Source organism: Pleurodeles waltl, chromosome 11, assembly GCF_031143425.1.
Source record: "Pleurodeles waltl isolate 20211129_DDA chromosome 11, aPleWal1.hap1.20221129, whole genome shotgun sequence".
Lineage (NCBI taxonomy): Eukaryota > Metazoa > Chordata > Amphibia > Caudata > Salamandridae > Pleurodeles > Pleurodeles waltl.
The window spans coordinates 899,301,803-899,321,496 of record NC_090450.1 but is presented as its reverse complement, the minus strand read 5'-3'; the positions used below and the strand labels follow the sequence as shown (position 1 = coordinate 899,321,496).

General features: G+C 40.4%; 1 protein-coding gene across 5 annotated transcripts in view; it reads right to left on the bottom strand.

Annotated features, from left to right (window-relative positions):
- Positions 1-19,381, bottom strand: part of HECTD4 (HECT domain E3 ubiquitin protein ligase 4) — a 1,724,100-nt gene extending 1,704,719 nt beyond the window's left edge. For 3 of the 5 annotated variants that reach the window (XR_011199486.1, XM_069214810.1, XM_069214812.1), the window contains exon 1: positions 18,610-19,381. Coding sequence is in view for 4 of the 5 variants with exons in the window: in XM_069214810.1 (XP_069070911.1) it covers positions 18,610-18,756 (147 nt within the window). In the remaining variant the exon portion in view is untranslated. The remainder of the gene's footprint in view (positions 1-18,609) is intronic. The other 2 variants (XM_069214811.1, XM_069214814.1) reach the window with 1 other exon arrangement.
- Positions 19,382-19,694: the final 313 nt, after the last annotated feature.

Sequence of the window (19,694 nt, the reverse complement as noted above, 5' to 3'; positions counted from 1 at the left end):
TAATGATCTCCGGAAAGAACATTATCTGCAGGCTTATTGCAAATGGTACGATTCCTTGTTAGCAATCTATTTTTGGAAAAAAACATACATTTTGATGAACTGTTTAGAGATTAAAATAATTTCAGACTTTTTATAGCGAGACAGCCAGTGAAGTTGTACACAAAGATTTTCTTAAATGACACGGTCACCTGGGTGAAAAAGAAAATATTCTTCTGAAGATTCAGAAGTGCTTTCCCATAGGCAATTCAATACCTCATAATGGAACAGCGCCAATGCTGACCGCGTAGAATTCCATTTGATCAGGCTCAGCATCTCTCAATTATGCCTTTGCTGTATTTGGCAAAGCTTTTGATTGGAATAAAAAAAAAAACTATTTTTATCGTGGCCTAAAATGCTACACGTAACTATCTTACTTACTTTACATGGGAACTTATTCGGTTATGTGGTGGATTCCTCGAGCAACCAAAACTGATGCTCATCTCAAGATTTACTGCTGCTTGGAAAAACATACCTATTTTTAACATCTTCCTACGTAATTTGCAATGTCCATGAGCCTATTCTTATGAAGTCATTTATTTTCTGTAAACATAACAGGGCCTTTTATTACACAGCAGATGTTATATAGTGTGATCAAACTGTGGCTGGGATACAGTGTGCCCTTGATGCGTATGTTACTTCTTCCTTATTTAATTAACTTAAAACTAACAAGATACACATCCTGGTGTTTAGATCACGAATGCCTGAACACAGTGTCTAACTACTGCTATTTGGGCATCTTAAACAACCAGTGCCTTTGTCGGAGCTCTTAGTTCATTTCAAGGAGACGTCGCTTCAAATTATTGTTAGCGTTTTACAGAGATTTCATATGTGATTTGGTGATTATTCATTAAAATTCTTTAAAAAGGCTTATGTACAAAAATGATGCCTTCATTAATTTTTGTCGGTTTCATTCGTTAGCTAATTGCTAACGCTGCAATAGCCCAAATGACAGAAGAACACGGTGAAGACTTTTAGGTTTCCAAAATGCAACCCCACCTGAACCTACCTACCAGAAATGAATTGGGTCTTTTGTACACTTGCAGGATTGCATTGAATACTGCTTTGACTCGTACTTTTCTGTTTTTCATGCTGATGCTTTTCCTGCATGGATCATTGAGGAGCTTCTTAAAATGGACAGTGAAAAATATACTAATACCCTACTCTTTTGTTCTGACTGCCTATCAAAAAGTGACTGCGTAACTTGTCAATCCCTCTAATATTTCACTAAAGACTTCAAGAGAAAGTTGACTGCTTATATCATAACAGCTTTCTATTTTAAATGATTAGTGAAGTTTGTGCAGTACATCACATTGGCAGGTGGAACATACCATAGCTGACAGTGCAACCACTGGTGACCCCCCTTTAAGGGTCATCCAAACACATCAAGACTGTTCAAACAGTTATAGTGCAATAAGGATGTTATGTTGAATCAATCACGGTCATAATTGCAATAAGGAGAGATAAATAAAACATATACAATCATCACCCAATACAAACCATTATCAGAAATAAACTTTGTGTTGGTGCATTCCTTCATACACTTGCCATTATAGGGAAATGCTCAGAACAGCCCCTAGAGGGCACCACAATAAAAACTGCATTTGTAAAAAACATTGTCATGTAATCATATAGTCATGAAAACAGAATGGCAGAAAGTAATGTAGTGTAACCATGTACTTGGCCCCTAGAGGTCATCGTGCATTACACATTTTAAAGCCTACTAGAATAATACAAACTACTCCCAGCTGTAAAACAAAAGTTCCAGCCACGAGAGAGCTTAAAAAGACACGGAGTGATGGGAGAGGTTATTATTTTGGGGTTCCCCCAAACTAGTGTGGGGACCCAGAGATGGCATAGACAGAAAGAATGTATCGTGCTGGATGTTTTAGCGGTGGTTCCATTGTCGTAGGACCCCCACAGGCTGAATTTTGTGCAAAAATGTTTGTAAAAGGAATGCCAGTGATTCTGAATGCACCCTTCTCAAAAAATTACTTTTCGGGGAGAATTTTATGAAGGGCTTACAATACATTCAGTATTGTGAAATTTTGATTGATATTTATTTACATTTGCCTCTTTTTTCTGTTTTATGTGATGTAATATTATTCAATGTTGTGTACAGTGGGGAAAAAACATAATAAGCAGTGGCAAAGCCAATGGATCTCACCTCTGAGATCTGCCCACATTAGCAATGGCTTATTGATATGCCAAACCGTGCTGGCGTAAATAGCTTTTTCTTGATGCTGTGCAACATCAGTGTAAAAAGTATTTTAAAAAAAAAGTGGTGGTATGGCAAGAACCAATGTGTTACTTCACTGGAGCACATACATTACAGTACATATGTGCACCCAACAGAATGACAAGTGCCATTTTTTTGTTTTTTATTTAATGGTCCTAGATGACTGACTCCACTAGGTTCCGTAAATAAAAATAAAAAAATGAGGATTGTTTTTCGCAAATAGTTTGGGCTAAGCGAGGCCAAAAGAGGAGCAGGTGGGGGAGCAGGAGGTGGTGGGGAGAAGGGGAAAGCAGTGCACGAGGGAGAGTAAACTTGGGTGTTAGAGCAATGTGGGGAAATAAGCCCACAATGGAGTGGCGAGGGGAGAAGAACAAGGAGCAAGGGGGAGAAGCACTTAAAGCAAGCAGCACACAAGGGTGGCAGCAGCAAAGGGAGAGATAAACATGGAATGCAGGGCTGGGGATCTACACAGCAGAAAAAAGCGTGGAGCATGGGTGAATTTGGGGTAGCACACAAGGGAGATAGAGAGCTGGAAAAAGCATGCACTCTCATGGAGTGATTAATCAAAAAGGAAAAGGTAGTTGTTTAAAAGTACGCAGTGGAAGCACACAATGCAGCCAAAATAAGAGGATAGTAAGGAAGCTATGTTCAAGAGGAGAAACATACACAGCATGGACCAGGATTGGCAAGTGACGCCATCAAATAAGAAGCAAGGAAATGAGTGACAGTAAAGCAAATAATGGTACAAAAATGGCACTCAGCAAGCCTACAGTAGGTCTTTTTCAAATATACACCGGTGCTGTCTACTAAATTTGACCTAGAAAAAGAATTGAGCGAACATCGTCATGGCTGAGAAATCCTTGGTAACAACATCCTATATATAGGCTGAAACATATCATGATATCAAGGTAGAAGAACTACGATGTGAAGTTAAGGTCTCACACGAATATGATATGAAATCCAAGATTATTAAGTGCAGTTCAATACAGGCCCCATCCCATCGATAGCGATTGCCTCCTTCAAGGTCCTTACAACGTCTCTATGAAGTTCAAATCTACACATTGTCATCCCTTAGCAACCTGTCCAACACATTCTAAAACTATATTACAACCTAAAGCATATCCACACACATAGAGCAGTGTCCCCTCTTTGCACTACAGCAAAGCCTCCTCCTGAGGCCTGTAAACTTAAATGTCATTTGTTGACTCAAAGTTCCATAAATTAAATCTATCATATTCATCCAAATTGATCACTTGTTTGATTGGCTCTAGCAGTCGCTTCTAATTCGCATTGCTTAGGGAGTGCACTACATAGTTTTGGGCTCCAGCATGATGGCTGATTGTTTATGGGGATGACACACCGAGATTTTGGTATACACTAGCATATGTACAGGACAGTTTGTGTGAGACTGAATGATTAAGTCGTTTGCCATAACAAAATAAATAACTTTTTTTAATGAACTAACATGGATCAACACAATTGATTTCATTTATAGAACTTTTAGTAAAAAAAAATCGAATTTAAGTATACAAGTCTCAGGAAGAGGCTTTGCGTACTGCAAGGAGGGGGGGCACTGCTCTGTGGCAGTGCTGTTCTATATGTTTTGGTTTACGTCCAGGGTCAGGGGACGATACCCTCATGCACACGAGCATCTGTTAAAGAAGTTCAAATACATATTCTTATTTTGAATAACTGGAGTGCATTGCCTTTTTCAAGTATACTCACGCATAGCGGACATGCTTAGAATATCACATACTGGTCCTGTGGAAAACCTCAGGCAGCCCTGCACCCAACCAATATTAGTCACAGCATGCAACTTTGAAAAGAAATCAGAGTGGTCCTCAACCACAAATACACCTAGATATGCGGTCATGCTTGCAAAATAGAAAACTGGACAGAAATGTTCGGAGAATCCGCTCAAACCACGCAGCAACAAAGAATCCTAGATATCCGGTAGAAAAGATGCTGGGTACATAGAGGTGTCTTTACCATAAACAGTATAAGTGCTCATGAAAAAGTCCCACATGCCACTGAACGTCACTGCCTGATTTACTAACTATGAGGTAGAATGGAGTAGTTTATGTGTGTGAAAACATGCTGCTGATCTTGTTTTGCGAAGGGCCTTTGAAAAAGGGGATTCTTTGTGATAGAAACATCATATTTTACCAGAATATCATGGTGTCAGACATTAGCACATGCACTGAGCGGATTAGAGGTGCTTTTGATGGCTAAAGTATTCTTTTACTACCGGTAGTACTGCTTTCCAAAACGCATTACAGATGTAGCTAATATTTCCAAAGTTTACACGAGCTCCTTCACTCTAGAATTCACTGAATGTCTGCTTCCCACAAATGTATGGGGCCAATTTAATAACTGCACTACGCTTTAACTGGAATATATCCATGTCCTGTAATTTCGATAAACCCACATTAGAGGGGAAGCAGTTCTTACCAAAGGAGTAGACGACATTTGAGGCCGTAGCACACTGGCTGCGTATGTGTTGATTTATATTTGATTGTCAGGCACACCAGCGAAATAGTTTGCTTTTGATGTAATTTCTTCAACTTGGGTTCCTGCTGCTAGTTCAACTTGTCCCCATGCACTTCCAATGAAAGAGATATATGGGTCCAAGCAGTAGTCCCAGAGTCCAAGTTACATTCAATTTCAGCTCACCACCTCCCAGCCAGATATTGATGGCAGTCTTGAAAACGCCCTAGTAAACAGATTGCAAGGACAATAAACACAAAGGCAATCTGACTGTTGTGACCATACAATTTGGAATGTGCCAAGAGAATGTTTTATATGCCGGTCATCGCTATATACATTTTCACATAAGAAAGTGAAAGGTCTCTGAGCTTGCATATCAGTGGCTGTGCCAAGATCATACATAAAAGTGGAGGGGGAGGGAAATCGTGTTTGACACTGATTCTGGTGGTAGGCCATCACTTCACAGTTTGCAGACTGTCCTAAAGAAGGGAGTAAAATAAACATACAGACAAACACAAAAGACATCCTGCTTGATCAGTGAAACCGATTCAGGAAAAACAATAGTGCCTAACACTGCTGACAGGTTTGGTAGAACAAGTGGATAGAGCAAACTATTGTCACACAGAGGAGTACAAGAACAATCCAGTGATCTGGTCAAAAAGCCAGATGGCATCAGTTTAACTTGTTTTCACGTTCCAAAAAGTGATGCTGTTAGAAGAATTCCACTGTCTTATGATGTGAGAAATAAGGATGTGTTTCTATGCACTCGTATTGTGCTTGCTTCAATTTCATCAGGGATAGGAAAGCATTGCGGAATCAACAGTTAACATCCCATCCTAGATTTCCATAGACACATACTCTCCGAAACGTACGTCATTTCAGCTGGAAGGAAGATACGGCCTGATGTACAAAATTTTAATTCGCAAAAGTGGTCCGAAATTGCGCACTGACTCTTTGCAAATGGAGAAGAGTTTTGCGAACCTACCTATATAGTTCAGATCACAAAATTCTAAATCGTAGTGGGCCCCAATCTGACTTATGTAGTCAATATTCACGAGGTAGGCCACAAACGGCAACTCACTACAATTGGATTCTATTACAGGGATGGTGGCTTGCTGCGATCAGTAGACCACCAGGTCTTTGATCAGAGTTTACTATTTTTTTTTAATGCAACCCATTTTCCTCAAAAGAGCTGTGTTTGAAAATAAGTTTTTTTTTTGTTTATTTGCTTGAGAGTTGGAAGTGGTACCCGGGTCCACTGCTTACTCCTCAATAAACACTTTTTATACATCCACAAAGAAGAAGGGGTCCCTTTGAGAATCCTTCCCTTTTGAGAACATGTTGCCGCCCCTTCCTGGGAGTCAGTAACTTTGCTAAGTTTAGCGACCGAATTATGGTTGCAAAAAGTACACACCATAACGAGTCACTAATTGGAAGGGCTGCCCTTAACACAGCCCTCCCAAATTGTTATGTCTTTCTAAACATATTTTGTGCGTTGTAACATGTTACTGAGTCCCAAAACGGATTTAATAGAGTGGAGAAAAAAAGCCATTTTGCAGGTGGAAACTCTGATTTTTCTAATCACACACTTGGTGACTGCAAAATAGTCCCGTACATCAGGCACTAAGCTGTCAAATTGTGATATCCAACACCTGACAGAGCTACATTTGTGACTTTCCAATAGCTGCAACTACATCAACCCATATAAGTACTACCATTGTTTTTGGGAACAATACATGAACATAGGATGGTATGACAGTCACAGTTTGCAATAAGCAAACACTATCAATAACATCCTGCAGCTCTTATGGCATTACAGCTAGGGGTACCTTCTGCAGTCAACATGAGCGAGCACTTCCTAAAACAAGAGGAGGTCTTGTTTCAGAAACGAGTACTGTACTTAGGAAACTGACGTCCTGAGGTGAGAACATAAAAACATGCTGCTTAGCATTTATGTGCTATAAACCCCACTCCAAAGTACTTCCCACAGTGCTCTTGTTCATAAAAACACTTTATTTTTAAATCAGTGGTTCACTGTCAAACTGTATCATCAGTTGCGCATGCATTCAAGAGTTAAACATCTGACGTTGAAGACTAGCAGATATGGTGTGTTCCTGCCATGAACCTATTAGTAGTCAGAAGAAACAAAGTGCTGCATTTATGAATAATTTAAACTGAAAAGGGTCACCATGGGACCTATTTCTACTGGACTGTAGTAATCAAGCACTTACTTTCCTTTGCATCCTCCCATACACAAACTCAATGAGGTCAAGCAGGAAGACTGGGATAAGTATTCTGACATTACTAAGTTGGATTCAATGTAAAGAAGTGAAGAGGCCTCACTTAAGACCCCACAGTAGGTAACCACGATTATGGTAAGCCCATTGGAACAGACCTTGAACAATATTTTTTCTGCAGTTGGAAATTATCTTCTTGGCCCACATAAAAGGCTCCCTGGCACCTTTTAATAGATCAACTTATCTGGTTCAGCTAAACTAATTTGTTATCATAATGCTTTTGTCAAAAGTAGTTGATGCAGTACAACAAAGTTATATAAACAATAATGATGGTTCTCCCCATGACACATACACACACGTTCGTTCTCCAGGAACACATAAACTTACACCAACACCCCCCAAGGCTGTGCCTCCTGGGAAAAGGCTAATGCTACGGATGTGAGACAGACTGTGACTTGGCATGTAGAGGGTGACGTGTTGCTGGTATCGGCGATTGATTGTACACAAGTCTGAAAATGTTTCTGGGGCACAGGAGAATAGGACATTCAAGAGTGAGGATCCAAGGATTGAACTCCTCTTGGCAGGAGATATTATAACTTGTTAAATAATTGGCTCACACAATCAACATGACTGATCAACGATGATGACATTCTGTTAGAGAAATGTTACAAGGATTACAAATCTGGCATGATCATTGGGCAATCCTAAAAGAAGCGATGTTAAAAGTCCTGGAAAGAAGGCACTGAGGATATTTGAGTGAAACGGTTTTTGCAATTAGTCCCTCTTTTGCACAGAGAAGAAAAACAAAGTCCACTGTTCAATCTCTGATATGAGCTTACCTTTATAATACCAAATCCTAGTGAGGATCACATGGTACAATTCAGGCTAACGATTTAGCATAGTAGCGGAGGTGGGTTTTGCTGCTACAAAAGAGTTCAATTATTAAACAGCAACTTGTAAAATGAGAGTTGTATAAAAATACATTCTGTGTTATGCAATAATCAAGGAAAGAAGCTAATGCCTCAAATGCAATATTTAGTAATTAAACATAAAGTGTGTACATAGTGAGGCTATATCCTCAGTGTATCCATTTACAGAATAGATTACATTATATGAGAAATCTATTTGAAACCACTCTACGCTGATATCATTATCTGTGGAACCAGCACTTCCTACAGTCCTGAAAATGCCGACTGCCATCAGGCACAGAAATATTCATTAAAGCCTTTTACCCAAAGTACATTAGGTATTAAAATAGCCACCAAATCACTAATAATAGACGCATACCTCTGTAACATTCAGTCCAAATTAGACAGAGTAGATTAACCAATATAGTATGGAGAAAGATGCAAAACATAACAGAATGAATGCACTGCAGCAAAACAGTGCTACAGCGCTATTAAAGTCCTACTGAGACGATCAACTTTGCTCACATTTAAAACTCAGATGCAGGTCATTCAGAGACTAACTGTCCATGCTGCATAAATAGCTGTCCTGGATCATTTTCAACTGTCAGCATCCCTCTATTTTAGAACTATAATGATATATAATTGAATCAATATCGCATTATGAAATGTGAAATGTCTGAAATCATCTCAAAGTGCAATAGTGAATAAGTGGCATTGAAAGCTATGGCGAACACAACTGAAAGCAGTGAACACAACTGAAATACTAACAGGAACACTCTAAAGCTAACTGAGCACCTACCTCTTCGATTCCCACTCACCCAAATGTTGCGGATTGCTTCAGTGGTGCTAATCCTTCCCTAATTTATCTGTAACCAGTTAGGAAGTACAGGCTTACAAAAATCCATTGAATGCCCATCAGAATGCCAACAATGAAGCTGTTTTCAAAGAACTGCACTACTCATCTTTAAAATAGAATATAGACAATCCGAGACAATCTGCAGTCATCTCAGCCACAGGGAAACACACCCGTTCAAAACACCTTGCATAGGAAAGCCTTAAAAGTGACAAAAGAGAGAAATTAGATGGCAGGAGCCTTTACTGCACATCCAAATGTTAAAACACACCTGGTCTTTGAAACATGCAAGTTTTTAGAAATTGTAAGTCACCACGGTTCTATGTAATCTGTTCAGTGCAAATGTGCATACTGATCTATCAAGTGTGTGTTTTTTTTCTCCAACGTCCTCCAATTAAAGGTGAATATGTAGCTCTGAATGTCCCTTAAGAACTTTCTCTTATATTTATTTGCTTCATATATTTAGATAGCGTCAACTAGCCACATGGGTAACTGAGCACTTCACAAGTAACAACAGAACAAATTGAACTAAACGCTATAACTTGGGAAGATGAAAGGAGCCCATCACTCTTCAGGTGTAGTTTGAAAAGGTGAGTTTTTAGGACCATGGGACGCACTACAAGATCGAACTCAGCCAGAGTTCTTCTGGGAGTTGGTTCCAGGCGCTTAGTATGAGAATGCCTGTTTGAAAGATATTTATTTGCACAAAGGATTTCCAGGGGGGCTAAATTTGTTTAGAATGTTTATTTGTCTTTCCATAAAGTGTCGTTTCTTTCTAGGTATATAGGAGGTTGTTTTGTGCGGGAGCCAGGTAATTGTGAAATTTTACTGTATTTTAGAGGGTTCCAGTGGAGTTCTTTGAGAAGAGATATGATGGACTCTTATTTTTAGTGTCTTTGGCAAAGTGCAATGCTGCAGGTCGAAGGTCCTTAAGGAGGTGCCAGTGAGATTTTGGAGAGGGCAACAAAAAAGGATTGTTATGAAGGGCAAAACTAGTAGTTCTAGTGTTGCTGTGGCAGTGGAGGGAGGGATAGCGGGTTTAAGTGTCTTGTCAAGGACGGGTTAAATGAGACTGTTTTAGCAGGACTGAAAAAGTGGGCCAAGCGGTTATCTGGGCACTGTAGCCAAAGGATTAAACTGTGTTTTCACTGGTTAAAGGAGTTGATTCTTGGTGCAATACGAAATGCACAATGGGATGTGCAATACTGTGATTGCTTGTGTACATTGAGTATTATTGATTTTATTAAATATGTTATTGATGTAATGTGAATTATTTTTGACAGCGTTAACATAACTGAGTATTAATATACATATTTTAATGAATTGATGATATGTTCGGTGGTCTACATGCGTGGTTACAAAGTGATGAAATCATAGGCAACTGGATAGAGACTTAAACAATATATGATAGTTTATCACAGAGACGAAATTCTTTGTTTGCATTAGCAAAAACGTACAGTGGGCTTAGAGCCCATGCACTGCTTACCTTTGGCTGGCTTTATTATCACTCTCATTTGCCTGTTTCTTAGGTTTGATGGATTGGTTTCCTCTTCTTGTATTTGTCACAGGGGTCTGGTACACTTATCAAGTATACCGAGTACAGTATACTGCATCAATGCAATACAACTAGTTTCTCATTTTTAGGAACAATGGGTCCTTGCCGTGAGGAGACCCCTGCTAAAAGTTTGAGGAGATGGAAACATCTTCAGAACCTACAGGTCACTGACCAAGAAATCCACTTAAAGCATGTGGCATTTCCTCTAGATTTGCCCACAACAGGTCCAGTAAGAGAGGGCAACATTGATGCCACCACAGAAACGATAAGGGATGTTTGTATCATCTGCAATGAAAGTCTGACAACATAATCATGAAACCAGTGAGCTCATTCCTCATGGTAACATGGAAAAAGTCAGAACCATCATCTAAGACCTAATCACACAAGAGCACAAGGAAAGGTTCCTGAAGGTCTAATGTAAAAATAAATCCTGCAAAATATTCTAATGAATCATGCCGTGTGATACCAGTTTTTAAACGACTGGATGAAGAAGATTGTCAACTCAACATAAGAATCTATCCTTTAAGGGTACATAGCACCAACTTATTAATGCTGTCCACAATATGCTCCTTGCATAAGAACCAGACTTGAGTGGCAGGCTAAAACAGTTAAATGCAAAACTAATATGGGAGTGTTCACAACTACAGTATGTTCCCCATCGGATGGATGAATGGCACGCAAGGAACAAACACAGAAAACATAGATAAAGCTTTGTGCCAGTTCTAAGCCAGTAGGAAACAATGCGTTTATTCTCTTTTTTACCTTCTGTGTTTGTTCTCTCATTCCCCAATCTACATTTCTTGGTTTCCTTTCTAACGGTTAAGTGTTTTGATCAGAAAGCTTAATATACGCATATCAATAGGCGAGTTGCAGAGTGAGTAGTAAGCTAGGTGCATAAAAGGGTGGGTGACACTCTGTGAGTGAAGTTGCAAAATAGTAACATCAGAAAGACTAGACAAGTTCAAGTTATTAGTGATGTAATCATGCTTTGCTTATGTGGAGTAAAGACTAGTAACAGCCTTTTGAGGAACAAAATGAGTAACCCCTCAAAACTCAAACTCTACACTTATAACTCTACCTCTCACCAAGTGCTCATTTACATGATTGTGCTAATTTGCATAATCTCAACTAATAAAATTCCATGTTGTGAGTGCCTGTTCGAGGCCACCAGACATTTCTCATTTGGTTGTTCACAAGATTACAAAACAAAACAGTTATATATCATTCCAAAAAATGCACTTCATTCAACATAACTGAGTTGACGCAAAATGTGTTACTAAAATGTAAATCCACCGAAAAACTAATTCTTAGGTGGAAGCTCAACCAAAGTATTTTTTGAGATCCTCTCCCATTATAAAGTTTGCCCTGTTGACTAAACTTCATAACTTTTCACCAAACTTACAATAATCATTCTTAGGTGGCTAAAGGTTTTAGGATTTTGTTTTCCAGTTTGGCCAATCACTTATATTGGCGTTAAAAGATGGCCATGAACTATATGCTGCAAAGATCTCAATCTTATGCATATTTCCTAAAAAACTTCGGTTACGAGGCACTTACAGTAACAAACTAAAACACCTGAAACTTGCCAATTATTCCTAGCTTCAGCTCCATAAGTACCAGCTACCTTGCTTTAGGAAAACTCTACAAATCACAACACTGGTAACAGTATTGTGTATAGCTTTGATATGGCATACAATGCACTGTATACAGTACAAAAAGCACAAAAACTGCAGATATGTATATATACACACATATAAAAAAACTAGAAATACAGATAGAAGCACACCAAAATTTTACCAATAGACACAAGGTGAAGACATTGTGGTCAGCTATGTCACAAAAATGTTTAATCAACTGTTTGAGATTCATCCATATGTTTCTTAAACAAATCTATTTTACGTCTGTGCATTATAGAGATTGGCCTGGAGTAAAGAGATGGATGAAGGACTGGCAATTAATTATAGAACAGGTTTGTGGGTTAAAATACCACAATTTCATGACTCCGTTAGGTTGTGTCAACCACTATGATTTTCACTGTTCATTTTTGGGTTGTTTCCCCCCATAAAGCCAACAATTTTGAGTTTATAAGCACAATCGACTTTGGTAGGTAAGAAAATAGAAGTACATACAGATAAAGTTAGTGTACTTCGAAGAAATAGACAGTAGGCATACTGAACAAATGTTACCCATGGATAGAGAGTTCAAAAGTGAATTGTTACACCACAAAGTGCAAAAAAATTGTAAACAAGCATTCCAGTGACCCTAGTGACAATAGTACGGAGAACATCAAAAGTTGCACCAAAGAACGTACCTTATTGATATAGTATAGGTTATTAGAACTGTTCTAATAACCTATACTATATCAAAAAGGTACGTTCTCTGGTGCAACGTTTTGATACATACTATCTATTTCTGGTATTATAGAAAGCACTAAATAGCTGTTTGCTAACTCACCTTATATCATGACAAAGATAATGAAACACCTTTTGGTGAGTGTCTGAGGCAATGGTTTGGCCATATTAACTGGTCATATCACATTTGGGTGAGAGTAAAGAACTTATACTAGACATTGGAACTATTGGCTTACTATGAAATTTGAATATTATTTCACAGCCTTGAAAAAGTCGTTGTTACGACGAAACATGTGTCGGCTGTTTGTACATGGAACATTATAGCGGTTGTTTTATTCAATAAATAACCAAATAAGGTTGTAGGTATGTTTAACAGCTGTGAAATCGGTATTGTATACCCACATTAATACCACAATAAATTACTTGACGTCTGTTGAAAACATAACTTGAGCATTTTGATGCAAGTCACTATCAAAACAGGTTTTTAGTTTATAGATTACAACTCTTCAACTTATGCCTCCCAATAAACATACATTCTTCTATAAATGTTTCCTTAAAAAAAAATAACAGCATTGTCATGGAGAGAAAAACAGAAATGCTATGTAATGCTTCTCTTGCTAATTGTCTCAATGCCAGATGGAGCTGATGGTTTGCTCTGGATGCCGCTTTTTCCAACAGCTGCTGGCCTTGGCAGCAGATATGTTAACATCACACCTGAACGGTAATAAATGATTACATGAAAGAAGCAAAATCACAACTAGACTGTGAAAAGAAAATCAGAGACGGTGTTTTAAAACTGGGATAACAAGCTTCTGTGTATTGTATATGAATACCTAATGCCAAGAATAAAGGTGCCTCAGTAAATACCTTTAGTGTGACAAACGGCTGCAATAAAGCGGCCCACTTTGTTTTTTGCTGTTTGAAACAATACAGAGCGACGAACATGTGCACCAGTACTCAGTGCAATTTCACGGGTATTTCACTGTTCAGTGAAAAAGGCTTAAGTATGGCACACCAGTAACTGTCATGAATGAGTTATTACAGTCACTCCACTAAAAATGCCAGCAAACGCTAATTAGGACGAGTGTGCAAGCGCTTTTACCTGTTGTAAGTATTGTGGTCTTTTAACCACACCCATCACTTTCACTCGTTCATGCGGTTCAAAAATCACTTGATGTCACTGGTAAATCAGGGCTTGAAAATCTACTCGACTACTCACTAATTTTAGAACCTACTCCCCCTCTTCTGGTGAGTGGACAAAGAATAGATGTTCTGTTCAGACAGAAACTGAATTAGCAATTAAGATGCCTTTAAATCTTATTCTTGTCACATGTTCAGAGTCAGAGGTCAAAAGTCACTTTGTCTTCTTGCAATGCAAATATTTTTCTTTGTGACTGCAGAGTTACAGGATTTTGGAAGGTGAACTGTCTGACCTGTGTGAAATTAAAGGCTGTGTGTATCAGTTCTTTCCTAATACACAACATTTATATAACTAAGTCAACTTAAACATTTCAAAATGCATTTCAGTAGCTGTGAAAAAACATTTTTTGTACTTGTGTGATGAAAAAAATATTTTAATAGGAGGAAAAAAAGTCAGAACACTTTACTTGGTAACGTGCAAATGATATTTTTTTCTGAAACCGAATTTTCACAGATTATTGTTAATACATTATTTAGTTTTATCAGTAAAGCTGTAAGTTAGTGGGAAGGCTTTTGGACATTTCTTGAAAATTTACTGTCTGTAAATGACAGTGCGCTACCACATCATGCTTTAGCATAATACTTATTAAAAGTGAGTATTTAAACATAGGCTGAGAAACACTCCTGCCCTGATAGCAAAGCTATTAGTAAACTAAGGGGCAAGTCATGCATGGATCATGTGCACCCCATTTACAGGCAATTGTAAAATACAATATTGCATAGGATCACACAATTCGAGACCCATTTCCAGGTCAAGTACATTACAGGTAGGTGGAGTAGATTGCTCAAGCTACTCGATCTGCAGGTCTAGTAACCTTTCTATGATTTTTTGAGGTCTGGAAATGCTTTACGTTTGTCCCATCTTGAGGATGTTTTTGTCATGCCTTGCATTCTGCCCGTTACATGGATTATTGCACAATTGCTGATATAATTAAGCAAGGGCAAACTATTTTTTTGTCTCTACACTTCGCGCTGAGAGTGCCATGGCCGCCATGCAGCATGAAAAGGCACAACAGTGTTAACTCAATCGGCGGTATTGGAGCGCTGGTCACATTATTCACAGTTACCTAATCAGAGTCATTTCTTGGGGCTCTCCCCTTAAACATTTGAAATTGGTGAATGCTTTACAGAAAACAGAAAACCTCAAAGCGAAAGCAGCTCTCCCGGCACAGCAGAGAGCCAATACTATAATACTCACTGCCCTCGGAAAATTCAACTCATAATACTTTGCATGGCATTGCTTTTACAAAACTAGTTTGCTCATAACTCAGCCTGTGGTGGCCCTAGGACAATGAGACCACCACCAAAACATTCACGATAACGTGCTCTGTCTACATCTTCGGGTCTCCACACTAGGTTAGTGGGGAACCCAAAATAATAACCTCTCCCACCATTAAGTGTCTATTTAAACTCTCTCATGGCCAGAACTTTTGTTTTACAGCTGGGAATAGCTTTTGTTTTAAGGGCCTTGTTTATAATATCATTTTTATAGGCCTGTTACCCCTGAATATAAGTAATGCACTATGCCCTTTAGGGGCTAAATATATGGCTACACTGCATTATTTATTGACATTTTCTTTTTTGCGTGGTTATGCTCTCTAGAGGCTAACAATACAGATATATGACCATGTTTCTTACAAATGCTATTTTCATTGTGGTGCCCTCTAGGAGCTGTTCTAAGCATTACAGTCATATCAACATATTAAAATATTTTTGCCAAGGAAACTTGTCCCATAATTCTTTGATAAGGGGCTAAATACATGGTTACACTGTATTACTTCCTCCCATTCTTTTTTCATGTGGTATGCTCTTTAAGGGCTGACCGTATGGTTACATGACCATGTTTCCTCCAAATGCTATTTTTATTGTGGTGTCCTCTACGGGCTGTTCTGAGCATTGCAGTCAATAAACTATAATATTTGTGGCACGAAAACTCGCCCCATTATGCTTTGCTGGGCAATACTTTTACAAAACATTTTTGCTCATAACTCAGCTTGTGTTGGTCTTAGGACAATGGGACCACCTTTAAAACGCTCTGTCTACATCCTCTCTGGGAACCCAGACTAGCTTAGTGGGGACCGCAAAATAATAACCCCTCTCACCATTCAGGGTCTTTGAAACTTTCTCATGGCTACAACTTTTGTTTTACAGCTGAGAGAAGTTTTGTTTTGAAGGCCTTGTTTGCAATATCATTGCAGTAGGCCTGCTATCCATAAAAACACCTTCTAGGGACTAAGTATACAGTTGCACTGCATTACTTTCTTCTGTTTTTTTTCCATGGGGTTATCCTTTCTCAGGGCTAACAATACGGTTATATGACCATGTTTCTTACAAATGATATTTTTGTTATGGTGCCTTCTAGGGGCTGCTTTGAGCATTACAGTCTAATGCTATTTATTTCTGATAAAGGTTTATATAATAATTGTATATGTTTTAATAATCTTCCCTTATTAAAAGTATGGCCATAATTCAGGCCAACTTAACATCCTTATTACACTATAACTGTTTGAACACTCTCGATATGTTTGGGTGACCCTTCTAATGTATTTCTCCTCTGGGCTGTCCTGTCTCTTTTTGGGGGTAATTGTGTTAGCCAGCCAGCAACTCTGATGGTGGGGTGGTGAAAGTGGTATTCTATTACAATTAGCATGGCAGATTTAAATTAGGATGCTAAATGGCAACATTTTTATTTTTTGCTGCAGAGAGAGGAAGAAGGTAAATGGAAGTGCTTTTGTTACATGCAGGGCCACTGGAATTATATGGAAGGAAAAGATGAAATTATCAGGCAGGGTTTACCAATTTATATGGCAAGAAAAGTCCAGTTATGAATTTACAATGCCAATAGCTCTAACTCCAGCAAATGTGAGATTAATTGTATTGCAAATGTTTTTTTTTTTCTTATTTCAGTGTGAGCAGTTCGATGGCAGAAACACACCCGGAAGGTACCATAAACGTATGATGTGCATGAAAGGTTATAAAGAAGGCCATTATCAACTGGAGAAAGCAAGTCTGTGTCAAGTGTTATCCAACCAAAAGGTAATTCGCTATGTTCCTTCACTCGTAGGATCAGAGTGCAATAGCAGACAAAAAATGACTGAGAAGCCAACTCTGTATTTTATGAAGAAACCATTTCCAAATCACCAGTGAGAGAGAAAAGAGAAATCACAATAAGAGGTAACAGGCCAAAAACAAAAAAATAAAACTGCAACAAAAACGAAGGTGTTCATTTGTACTTAAAAATGTGCACGTTTGATGCGACCCCTGTGATAAAACATCTCTATTCGGGTGACAATATGAAGGTGAATTGGCCTAATATAGCTTAAAGAAAAATAGCAGTGGATTAAGTACACATTATGGACATTTGCTGTTCAATGGCGTGTCTACACGGATAACATGAGCTCTGCCTATCCAAAGCCGTGCAGCTAAAAAGCTATGCGGCACCCCACTTCGCGAAGATCTGTAGCCTGTGATTAGGGCTGAACTGGACTCCACCCAAACACCATTGGTACAGAGGCACCAGGGGGGCGGCCCTGTCAGGGAGAAAACATGGCACGTTGGAACCTGCGTGAAAAAAAAGATGGAGAGGGAGCGAAGCCTGCGCACACGCCATCAGCAGCGGAGGAGGATGCTGATCAAGTACACCAGGCAGCGAGCATGTGTAGCAGAGCAGAGATGGGGGAATTCGTAGGCTGTGATCGGAAACTCGAGGCCATATGTACAGAGGCCGGCAGAAAGCACGCCACACCCCAGCCTCTCGATAATAGAGTCGGGCAAAATGCTGGAGGCTAAAGAGGACAGGCAAAGAGGGAGCAATGAGAAAGGAGATGCTGACTCCTACTGAGTCTTCTCTTCGGGAGGGGCTGGGGAAAAATAAGATAAATGTACGACTCTGTAAGGACTGAAATGAAATATGCAGAGCATTGCCCAGAAGGGACAGGGTGCACTGCAGAAAGAGAATAATCGGAGGCGCAGTGAGAAGCAGGACCCCTTCATCAACAACAGGAAAGGGTGCAGCATGATGGTGGAGGTTGGAGATAAGGGGCGGTGAAAGGCTAACACTCTTCTCATACTATGTAAGGCAAGCAGGGGGAATTTAGTGCAGACACAAGGAGCCCTTCCCAGGTGTCAGGGGAGACGCTGGAGACGAGTACTGACAAGATGTTGATACACCTCTACACATTTCATGAAGGTATCAATCATTATCCTGGAGACTTAAAGGAACGCATTTAAGAGTGGAGTTAACAACAAACATACTAAGATTCCTATTTCAGTGAAGGTTGGGAGAGAACAAAGCTTGCACTTGAAGGGCTATATGTGTACAAAGGCTGAGTGGGACATATTCATTTAAAATCCTCCTCAGTGGAGACAGTCTACCACCCACCAGGGATTAATGAATGGCCGGTTACGTGACCAGGTTTATGCCATCCACTGAAGCGGACACTGGGCGTAAGAAGTCAGTACATGTACTTCATGAATACCCGGGCTGCCAGACGACGAAGGTGTAGGCCAAATCTGCCTTAAGGTGCAGAATAAGTTCTCCTTCCCCCATCACTGAATACATCACCCAAGACTGGGGTCAGGCTCTCTGCCTCCGCGGTCCCATTCCTGTGCAAATGCAACGTACCTTCCCGTCTGGGCACATTACTTCCCAGGTATTAATCATGCTCTCACCCCTCCCTCTGGTATACACAGTGGACTGGTAGGGGCAGCGATTGGATCGCCCTCTGCCGAGCACAGACTCACCTCCAGCTCGGTGTCGCCGGTCTCTGACACCCCGATTTCGCTGGGGAGCTCGGCTAGGTCGGTGACTCGGATCAGCCCGTCGTGCAGGAATATGGTCTCCTCCTTCACCGATAGCCACTGAGCAGAGTCGGCGGTAGCCGAGCCCATTGTTGCGGACTGCGGCTGTCCAGACCCACTCGGTAACACAGGTAGCCACAGCTAACACCCTGCGTGAAAACAGGACCGGACGACTGACCCTCCTCCCATGGTCAGCGAGCGGCAACCCCGAGGGAGGCGGCCCAGCAGCCTGGACGAGGAGGGAGAGAGTCCAGCAGCCCCGGCGCAGCTCGTCCTGTCCAAGCCTCTCATACAGCTCTGCTGGACGGGGAAAGGCAGCAGCGAGGTTCGGTCCTGCTACGCGGCTTTGACATTAACGACTACCACTATCTGTGACTCAAACCAGCCCAGGCAGGCTCCGGTGGCTTCTCCAACTGTCAGAGGGACGCCATGTTGGTAGGGAGGCGTTCCCGTCATGCTCTGCGCTAACAATAAACCCACAACAAAAGCTGTTCCGCGGTGCGTGCTGCCGATGACGGGGCCTGCGAGGAGCACCCTGCCGCCACCTGACACTAATGTCGGGCCATAATCCAAAGGGCGACCTGTGACACTACCCATCTGTGGCTGGTGACATGCCAGAGCCGGCAGGCGCACCTTGCGAGCACAGGAGCTGCCGACCTTTGATCGTTAGTACCTGCCTGAATGCACCTGTAAGCCACCACAGCCCGAAAAAGCCTTATGGGGAGCTGAGCGCGAGCAGATATCAATGATTAAAAGGCAGGGGAGAGCCTGTAGGGACTTGTGCGAGGGAGAGAGACTCTATGACACAACCTGTGACTCGAATGGGGGTGATGCCACATGGTTAGGAGAGTCATACAAAAAAAAGAGGGTGACCGCATATAAGTCTATCGAGGCATTTTGAATGGTGAATACCATTGAATAGGGGGGTAAAACCTGCCAAATGAGGGCGTGGTGAGAGATATCCCCGGGAGGAGCAGTGCGTGAATACATTAATTGTATAAATCATAAAGTATAATAAAACCTAAGAC